At 35.8% G+C, this 11193-nt stretch overlaps 1 protein-coding gene across 1 annotated transcript; it reads left to right on the top strand.

Moving 5' to 3' along the window:
* The first annotated feature begins 6359 nt into the window (after window positions 1-6359).
* Window positions 6360-7852, top strand: LOC127092322 (uncharacterized). The gene is made up of 2 exons (XM_051031174.1): window positions 6360-6885; window positions 7803-7852. Exons 1-2 carry the CDS (start codon window positions 6360-6362, stop codon window positions 7850-7852), a joined length of 576 nt encoding a protein of 191 aa, XP_050887131.1.
* The last annotated feature ends 3341 nt before the right edge of the window (window positions 7853-11193 follow it).

Below are 11193 nucleotides of genomic sequence, written 5' to 3'. Positions count from 1 at the left end.
AAGAACCTTTCTTGGTCTTAATCATTCAAACATCCAGATCATCCTCATGCATTGGCATCAATCATGTTTCCATGCACAAACATTACTCTTGCACCAGATCATGCATTTCATCTTGTACATTATGGAGTCACCCATATATCAAAAAAATCAAACCTTGTTTGGTACCTCAAATTCTAGTTCTTGCCTGGCAATCACTTTTCAAATCCAGTTCTCGTCTAGAATATTAGTTTCCAAATCATGTTCCAGTCTAGTAGCCAGTTCTCATATATAGTTAACTTTCCAAATCCAGTTCTCGTTTGGTAGTCAACCCAGCTCCCGTATGGCGACTTGATTCTCAAGTCAGTTCCCGTTTGGAGGCTTAATTCTCAAGTCAGTTCCGGTCTGGCAGTTGTCATTTTCACTAGTTCCCGTCTAGTAGCCTAAATTAAATTCAGCTCCCGTCTAGTAGTCAATTCTCATCTAACGGTTAAATCAAATACATTTCTCATCTAGAAGTTGAGTTTCCAAATCCAGTTCACGCTTGGTATCCTATCTTTTTAACCAATTCCCATCTGGTAGCCCATATTAAGGCTAGTTCTCGTCTAGAAGTTATCATTTTCACTAGTTCCCGCATGGTAGCCTAAATTAAATCCAGTTACCGTATGGTAGATGGTTCTCGTCTGATGGTTAAATCAAAATCAGTTCTCGTCTGAAAGTTGAGTTTCCAAATCCATTTCACGTCTGATAGCCTACATTTTTAACCAACTATTATATGGTAGCCCTTATTAAAGTCAGTTCCCTCTAGCATTTGTTATTTTCACTAGTTCCCATTTGGTAGCCTAAATCAAATCCAGCTCATGTCTGATAGTCAGTTCTCGTATGACGGTTAAATTAAATCCAATTCTCGTCTGGAAGTTGAGTTTCCAAATCCAGTTTATGTCTGATAGCCCTTATTAAAGTTAGCTCTCGTCTAGCAGTTGTCATTTTCACTAGTTCTCGTCCAGTAGTCCTTTTTCAAAGTCAATTCCCGTCTGGAAGTTCAACTTCAAAGTCTAAATTTCATTTGGCACACATAAAGTAACATGTGCATGCATTGATCAATCATCGCATCAATTATCATCTTGCATTAATCACATCACTTTATTCAAGTATATCATGAAAAGCAAAAGCACATTGCACAACATGCAAAGAGCATACATTCATAAGCCTCAAGCCGGATTCAGCAACCTCTCAAGGAAGTTTAGTGTAATCCTTAACATAATCAAGATTCAAGAGTTGTTCTCAAGAGTAGAACATTTGTTTTATTCAGTGCAAGTTGCTTTCAAAAAGTTAATCAATAGCAATGATGATTCTCAAGACGAATTTTCTTCCCTAGCAAGTTGATCGATATTCCCTATTTGAACTCTGGTATCAACATAATTTATGCTTAGTTTCCCTAGTAGATATCTCCCCATAGATTTTCCTCTGAAATGTTCTCCAGAAAGACTTTATGATTTCGCCAAGCGAGTTTCATATCAACTTGATTCCTTAGAAAGGTATCCCCAGTAAAATTATCCTCAGCCAGTCTCTTCGAAGTGTTTTTCTAAGATAGACATCTCTTCATAAGCATAGCTCAAGTTAACAATCTCCCTAACAAGTCTAGAAGGACAGGAGTTACTCAAGAGACAAGTTCCACTGAATGATTCTTAGTACATCCCCCAATAAGTCTTATATATGGTTATTCCCCTAGAGTGTCTCTTGTATTCCCCACTAGGTTACTTTAGTCAACCCTCGGCAGAGTCAATGTTCCTTACTGATCTACTCTCCGAAGAAGCATTTAGATTGGACAATTCGGTTTGATGGTTGAAAGTAAATGCTAAACGTTTTTGTTAGTATTAATCTTTCATCCCCCAGCAAGTCTCTGGGATCTTCTCATTCTCTATAGGAGTCTATTGTCATCTAAGAGCAGATGAATATACGGTTATTCCCCAGAGAGTCTTTTGTATATTTCCTAACATATTTTCTTTCAGCTAAGATTAGATGGATGGAATAAATTCAACCAAGAGTATTTGAATGCGATAATCTCAGCCAAGAGTAGCTGATTAATATGGTTCAACCAAGAGTAGCTGGATACATCGTTTGCATAATAGTTTCACGCAAGAGTAGTTGAATACTATATGTACACAATTTTGCTTTCGGCCAAGAGTAGTTGAATGCAATAGTTTTAGCCAAGAGTTGTTGAATATGATGTTTTCAACCAAGGGAAGTTGTATACATTGTTTGCATATATTGGTCTTCATCCAAGAGAAACTGGATACTATATTTGCACGAATAGCTTCAACCAAGAGTAGTTGGATGCATTTAGTTTCAGCTAGGCATAACAACATAACCCGTACCCGCAGGTACCCACCCGAACCCACCCCGGAGTTGATGGGGAAAACTCGTTTTAACTGGGTTTGGGTTTTCCCCGATTATAATATATGGGGACAGGTCGGATAATGGGGACACTATTACCCACCCCGAACCCTCCCTCGAACCCGCCCCATTTATTTCATTATATACATTATTATTTATTTTTGATAATTTAGAATATTAAATATATGGTTAATGTTTTGATAATTTAACTTGAATTTATTATTTAAAATATTTGAAATGTATGTATGGAATATTTTTTAGATTGTTTTATTTTATTATTTGAAATTTTAATTTAATTTTGGAAAAAATAAATAGTTTTATTTAAAAAATTGATTTCACTAAATGAATGGTGGCAGGGCGGGGATACCCAAACCCGTTTGGGACGGGTTTGAGTTTTGATTCTCCATCCCTATTTGGGTTTGGGGCGGAGAATGGGAATTATTTGGGAATTCAGGTTTGGGTTTGGGGGAGGTAAAAACCATCCCCGACCCGCCCCATTGCCATGCCTAGTTTCAGCTAAGAGTAACTGAATATGACATCTTTAGCCAAGAACAACTGAATATGGTCATTTCTTCCCCAAGAGAGTCTGCCTTCAACGAAGAACGTTTGAAGAAAAGTTGAACATGATACTTTGTAACAAATCCATCCCCAAAAAATTTACATAGCATATAATGATTAAGAAATCAAGAGTATTTCTTAATTCATTTGCTTTCATTTTTAAGGAGTCAATAGTACTTCTTAACCTTTATATCATTGTCATCTAATGATTAAGAAATCAAGAGTACTTCTTAACTCATTTGCATTCATTTTGAAGGAGTCAAGAGTACTTTTTAACCCTCATTACATTCATATCATTGTCATCTAACAATTAAGAAATCAAAAGCATTTCTGAATCCCATCGCATATCTTTCACATCATCTGATGATTAAGAAATCAATAGTATTTCTTAAAACCTAGTGCATTCATTCATAACCATACGCATATCATTCTATTGTATAAAAGGGAAAATTTTGGGTTTGTTTGATATTTAAATTATCTTTCACCATGACAATCTGAAGACAAGAGTTCTTCATATCCTGCAATTAAAGATGTTTAAATAGGGACAGTTGTCATACCCTAAATTATCTCGAGTTTTTTACTTGCATCAATATAGCATAATCTCATTTTTATCATACATTACATCAGTCAAAGGCATTCATCAGAATTTAGATGAAAAATCAGGGATTATGGCATTTTATCTGATCTTGATGACATTCATCCAGTCATATGGTGATTAAGAAGTCAAAAGGCTTGTCTTCTCAATATCAGTGAATTACCCATTCCATTTCATCATGCTTCAGAGGTCCAGAGGGTGATAATCCAGAGTACTGTTGTCATCTGAATCTTTATAGGATTTGGATTGTGATCGAGAATTAGAAGCAAATGATCTAAGAATGATTCCTTTGCATCTGATTATCTATTCATAATTTCTCATTCAATAAATTAATACATTCACCAGACATTTGCATCATCTACTCATTATAACATGCATTTTATTTCGTATAATATTTAAAATGTCAACTGATAACAGTCCGTCATTTCATGAATTTAGTTGAAGAGTCGGATCAAAAAAAGTGAAAGATGAGCCAAAATGAAGAAGAAAGATCAAATAATGAGGAAAAAATAGCTAAGTATGAATATTGTTGACTTAGTGAAAATTTGGGTGAAAAGGGAAGCAAAAAGAGTGCAGCTTCGAGAAAAATCGCATGCATCATCATGCAACATTGTGCACGCGATAAGGGACATAAAAGTTGCATCGTGTGATATAGGTCATCACGCACGCGATGGTCCCTTTTTCTGGGAGGGGGGGTTGACGCGTGAGGTGCTTTATGAGCTCTTTTTAAGGGGAATTTTTTCACTTCGATAAGGGTGACAAAAATTAGAGAGAAAAGCATGATTTGGAGAGCATCAAAGGATATTTTTAGGGAATTTGAAGTCATTGGAGGCCATTAATTCAAGGGAATTAATATGTTATTTTCATCAATCAATTATGGTATTGTAATCTGAATTATGAGTAGCTAAGCTCCCATAGGTTAGGTTGTGTTATGATGAACTTATTTCAATATTGTTGGGTAATATGTTGATTTGACTTTGTATGGACCTTTTGATCTATAATGCCATTCAATTGCTTATTGTTATTAATGCTTTTTATGTGATATACTCTTTTAAATTGATTTTGGGCACATATGGAATACTGACCCTTAGCCTATGTGTTGGACCTAGGGCATTCTTGTACTTATGCTAGTTGAATACCAATAGGAGACCCCGAGTAGTGGCATAGGGAATTAACATTTTGTGCATCGCCTAACCCTGCTTACGCTGGCGGAATAGGGATAGAAAGCTCAGAGTAGTGGTTAGTGAGTTATTTTGTGAAGGATCGGCTATAACGGCCTTGTTAATTCACTATGGGGTTATAGTGATAAAATTATTCATATGAGGCATCAAACATCAACAATATAGAAATAGGGGATTCTATAACACAACCTGACTACTTTCATAATTTTGTTTAATCTCTTATTTACTTTTTGCATTAAAACTTGAAACCCCTCATCCCCCCTTTAATATTTTGTATACATTGCATATATTTTGTCTTGTTAAAAGCAGTCCCTATGGATTCGATCTTTTTATTACTCCGACCTTATCGGTATATTTGCCGAGAAGTCATCAAGTTTCTAGCGCCGTTGCCGTGGATTATTGATTTTTCAACAAGGCGACGTTTGGAAATGTGTTAAATTCTTTTTACTCTTACAAGATTTATTTAAATTCTCTTTATTACTTTCTATTGTTAAGAAATACTAGTGTGGGTATTTTTTCTTGTTGGTAAAATGCAGGGCACATCTGTTGACAAGTTATTATGGTAGAGCCAATAGCCCAAACTATGAGGGACTACTGCAGGCCTACTGATGCATCACATGTTTCTATGGGATTTCTTCTAGCTAATGCTAAAAATTTCAAAATTAAATATGTCATGCTTTTAGATTTAAGAATTAAAGTATTTGACGGGAACATAACCAGTGAACCATGGGAACATCTAGCAAGGTTTCATGAGACAACATCAATGTGTCAACCTGAGGATATTACACAAGACCGGGTAAAACACAAATTTTTCAGCTTCTCGTTGGTGGGTAGAGTGAAGGATTGGTTATTATGTCTTCCAAATGGAGTAATTAAAACTTGGAGAGAATTAGAAGACAAATTTCTAGAAAGATTCTTTACTACAACACGGTTAACGGAAAGAAAAGCTGAAATTACACATTTCGAACAACAAGAGACCGAATCTCTTTACGATACTTGTGAGATGTTTAAATTATTGATACGCAAACGCCCTATTCATAATATGAGTAATATGGAACAAATACAAAATTTTGTAAAGGGTTTCCAAGCACAAGTTTGAATGCTTTTAGATGCATCTGTGGGAGGTACAATAAGAACACTAACTAAACCGCGTGTAAAAGAGATGATAGAGAAGATGAGTCTAAATAAGTACAACTTTGTAAACACCAGAGGGTTGAACATGTTAGAAACCAAGAATAGATCTTATAGTGAATTGACTTTAGGAGGATGCGAGGAAATTCTCACCAAGCTGGAAGTACTAAGTACTAAATCAAAAGTTGGATATAACAAGTACAACATAGGAATCTTCAAAAAAGGTAGTATTTTTACTATATACTAATTGTGGGGAAGAGCATTTTTCAGGTGATTGTGCTGAAGAGCTACTTAGGGGAGAAGTATAAGTTATAACTATGAATTCAAATCTAAGAACAACACAAATAGATACATAATTCAAGATATCATTGTTGGAAGAGACACTGACTCAATTCATGTTGACAAAATAAAGCCAATTCTTGGATATTAATAGGTTATAGAACTCGTTAAATGAAAAGCATGAGGAGTCAATGAAAAGACTGAAAGGGAAAATATCTAACCTATCCCAACAAATTATATCAATGACATATGAAAGGGGGAATTGTGACGCAATAGAATTAATGAACCTCACAATTCTCTCCGCTCCCAGCAAATATAAACAAATAACAGAAAAGAGAAATGAGAAAGTTGTGGAACCAAAATCCACACCAACAGAAGATGAGGTTTCTAATAAGACTCTTGAGAAGGGGGAAACACTTGATAAACTTATTGATAAAGATTCACCTTTTCAGAGAACAAAAAACCAAATCCTCAATGAACCAAACCCTCATTTACTAGATTACATCAAAGCACTATATTCTTTAAATAAGAAGAAGCAAAAAAGAGAAATGGAAGTAGGGCAGTTTAAAAAGTTCATGGAGATGCTCACAGCTTTACAAGTCAATGTTCCATTTTGTGATGCCTTGGAGCAAATGTCGATGTATGCTAAATTCATGAAAGAGCTTTTGAATGGTAAGCGCAAATTGAAGGATGATGAAAATGTAGCGCTAGCAGAGGAATGCAGTACTATGATTCAATGCAAACTACCACCTAAATTAATAGATCCAGGTAGGTTCATGATTCCGTGCTCTATAGGTTCATTAAAATTGGCCAGGCACTCTGTGATTTAGGGGTTACCATAAATTTGATATCGTTGTCTATAATAAGAAAATTAAATTGTGGGGAGCCAAAACCTACGAAAAAGAATTTGACCCTGGTCGATCGATCTATCATTTATCCTTACGGAGTCCTGGAGGATGTATTGGTAAAGGTTGATGATTTACTATTTCCCATTGATTTTTTCATTTTGGATATGCCAAAAGATGCTGAAACACCATTATTATTGGGGAGACCTTTCCTTGCTACAGGAAGAGATTTGATTTATGTGGAAAGAGGAGAATTGATCCTTAGGTTTAATAAAGAGCATGTAATATTTAATGTGTTTGAAACCAAGAAACATGCTAATGAAGAATTATAGTGCTACCAAATTGATAGAAAATGTTAAAATTGACAATGTTTAAAAGCAAATAAACACCTAGCAAGCAGAAAAATACTACAAATGCAAATGATAAAGTGTCCTAATGATATGCTTTAAGGATGAGCTATCTTGTCTGATCATTGGCTTTGTAGAAATGCTTCTTGAAGTCTTCATATTTATCCAAGCAAGGGGTTTCCGTTGACCAACAAGTTTACTCCTTGAAGGGTTAAGTACTTCTTGACAATCAACTATTGTACTTTATCTTTGAAAGCGTTACAATCCTGTATCGAGTGCCCTATTGATCCGACATGATATCCGTATTGTGACGTTAGGGTCATACTCATATTGGAATGGTTGTGGTGGTGGCTTATATCATGTCTGATCCATTAGTTTTGAAGAGATACTTCTTGAAGTCTTCATATTTATCTAAGCAAGGGGTTTCCGTTCACCAACAGGTTCCCTCAGTGAATGGTTAAGTACTTCTTATCAATCAACTGTTGTACTTTAGCTTTGAAAGCGTTGCAGTCCTCTGTTGAGTGCCCTGCTGATCCAACATGATATCTTCGTGTGACATTAGGGTCATACTCAAGCATGAATGGTTGTGGCGGTGGCTTAAGAAATTTGGGGACCACCAGCGAGCTTTGAACAAGATGTGGTAGAAGTTGACTATAAGTCATGGGAATTGGATCCAGAGGAGCATTCCTTCTTTTCAAATTATTTTGAGGTCTATGATGATTTTGATATCCTCGAACGTGGGCTTGTTGATTTGCATGAGAAACTACCCATGGTTAAGGAGCTTGACGCTGATGTGCTTGAGCTGAAACTGGAGCCGGAGTAGCTTGTGGATAAGGCATAACAGGGTATTGTGCAACTGCTACATACAGGTACAGAAAGTAAGGCATTGGAGAAGGTGCCCTCTGTTCTGCTTTCCCTCTCTGAGAGGAGATGACATTTGTCTCACCCTCATTCTTTTTATACCCGTTGAAAGGTTTCTTCAACCGAACTTGGCTACTGGCACCTCCTTGAATTTTACCATACTTTAAACCTTCCACCACTCTTTCGCCCATAATTACCATGTTAGAGAAGTCTGACGACACACTATTGGTCATTCTTTCATAGTACCGGACTTTCAAGGTACTCATAAAGATATCAATCAATTCACGGTCTACTAGCGGTGGATGCACTGTTGCACCCAATTTCCTCCAACGATGGGCATATTCCTTGAAGGATTCGTTGTCTTTTTGGGCCATACTCTGGAGTTAAGTGCGGTTCGGAGCTAGGTCAATGTTGTATTTGTATTGCTTAGCGAACGCTCCAGCCAACTCAACCCAAGTACACATTTGATGCGCTCCAACTGCATATACCAATCAAGAGACATTCTAGTCAGGCTATCCTGGAAATAATGAACCATGAGCTTGTCGTCTTTGGATTTGATCTTTGCAAAAGGTAAGTAAACATTTGAGTAGAGGTGTGCACCAAGTGTGCGTTTACTCGGGATTCACATGGACATGCTTCCATTGTCCCTTTATTCCAAGTTTGTTTAATGTGATTTTTATTTGAAAGACTAATAGTCGTTTGGAATCCGACGTGCTCAGAAAACTTCAACTATTAAGGGGTCTAAAGAGATGTGCATCTCTCGGTCCTTTGTCTTTTAATGTTTATTATGAAAAGGGTTTTGCATCAACGACTTGATGTTGAATCAAGCGTTCCAAGTTTATTATGAAAAGATTTTGACTTAATCAGAAGAGATGCTCGATGTTGGATCAAGCACTCACATTGAATTCAATTTGAATTTGATTTAGGAAAAAGGCTCAACATTGGATCGAGCATTATTTTTGTTCTTTTTTGAAAGTGGATCTTGAGTTAACAATCAACCAACACAATAAAAATAAAGGAAAGTGGTAAAATTATTACGCTTTATGGGAATGGGGGTATAATTTGTCGAATGAGGGATACAATAAAGCGATTAACAATGCAAACTCGTAAAACAACTGTAAACATATTTTAAAGTCAAACAAATTTTTTCTTTCTTCCTCCTTGTTTGGTTTCTCTTTTTTTTTTTACAATAACAAACACCAAACTTAAAAACTAGCAAAACTCTCTCTTCTCTCAAGATGAATAAAACAACAACGTTAAAAATCAACAAAATAAATTTGATATTTAAATCTATCTTTTACTTACTCTCTAAATCAAATCAAAAAGAAATTTGGCGGTGCTTGGGTGTTAGAGTGGCAACGGTATAATGTTGGATGGTGGTGGTGTTATGGAGATGGATTTGGAAGTGATTTATATTGTTGTTTTGTTTTTTTGAAGATGGAGGAAAAATGGAAAGTGAGAAAAAGAAAAAGAGAGAAAGAAAAATGGAAATAGAAAGAAAGAAGAGAAAAAATATCCAATCCCCTCCTCTATCTCGTCCGCCCCTCAAAATCTCTCTTTCACCATGTAAGACCCTAATTTTGACCCTAAGATCCCTCATGGCATCATAACATGTTATTTGCATAGCCTCAAGGATCATAAGCATCTTGGTTCCCTTTGCCTTTGGGTGGGATCTCTTGTGAGTGGTTTGAGATCACTAAGCATGCTTGAATTGTATATTATTGCTTTTCTCATTTTATTTACTAACCAAAAGCACAAAAATATGTCACTAACATCTTTTGTTTGTAGCTTGAGCAGTCACAAGGTCTAAAAGCTTCTAGGTGATCCTATGTGCAATGACATGGTCAAGAGAAGATGAAAGCAAGCATGGTAATGGTTCCCAAAGCTCTCATCCATCAAATATGCCTCCCAAGTAGCTCAATTCATCATTTTGATCAAAGAAAATCAAAGGGTTTGAGGTTTGTTTCCCAAGGAAACCTTAATTCATCTATCCATCAACTGTGCCTTGCTCATGAAGCAACCTCAACCCATGGTAAAAACAATCAAGGGAAGTTCTTTAATTCATCATTTCATTCATGTTTGAACTTATTTGAGTGTCCTCAATCATCAATTCATCAAGATATGAGGTGTGGACTTGAGAAGTTGATCAGTCAATTCATCTAACTATTTTGAAATACACTGAGACCTAACGTTTTATGTGTTGGTAAAATGGAGATGATCCCAAGATAAAAAATGTTATTAAGAACAATATGAACAACTTTCATGTTCATCAAAAATTGATTTGAAGTTTGGAAGGTCATCATCCATTCCAAGACATTATAGGTCATTTTGACTGAAACCCTAATTTTGGGTCAACTTCCCAAGAACATAACTCATTCATTTTTCATGATTTTGAGGTGAGACTTAATGAATTGGAAATATTATTGTGTCTAATTAAAATGATATGTTGAGCAAAATTTCAATATCTCAAAAGAAATACATGTGATAATGCAAAACATTATAGGTCACTTTGGGCCAAATGCATTGAAATGTGAAAAAGTCCAACTTCAAGTGCCCATAACTTCTTCATAAAAAATCCAAATGATGCAAAATTTAAGTCCAAATTGATTTTCTTGAAAATATCTACAACTTTCATGTTGAATATTTCATCATTTGGAGCTTTTATCATTGAGACAGAGGGGCTTGAACATTGGCCAAATTTGGAAATTTCACATATGCATGTTTTGTACCCTACACTTCAAGCTCAAATTTCATTAATTTCAAAGGACCAAATGAATTTTTTCTCAACATGACATTTGTTCCTTATGCAACAAGCTTTCCAACCATTACCCATAAGCCTATGTTTCAATTGTGGAAGTATCATTTTCGAAGAGGAGAACATTATAGTGCATTTTGTGAAATTCATTTCGAACACATTGCATGAGGGGGTGATATCATTTCTGCACGTCTAATTCACATTTGGTGATGTATAGCAATCAATTCCAATCAGAATTGGGCCCTCCATGCGTCTGTATAGGCCCATG

This window comes from Lathyrus oleraceus, chromosome 1 (genome assembly GCF_024323335.1).
Source record: "Lathyrus oleraceus cultivar Zhongwan6 chromosome 1, CAAS_Psat_ZW6_1.0, whole genome shotgun sequence".
In the NCBI taxonomy this organism is placed as follows: Eukaryota; Viridiplantae; Streptophyta; class Magnoliopsida; order Fabales; family Fabaceae; genus Lathyrus; species Lathyrus oleraceus.
Note: the sequence above shows the minus strand (reverse complement) of the source record. Positions and strands in the feature narration are given on the sequence as shown.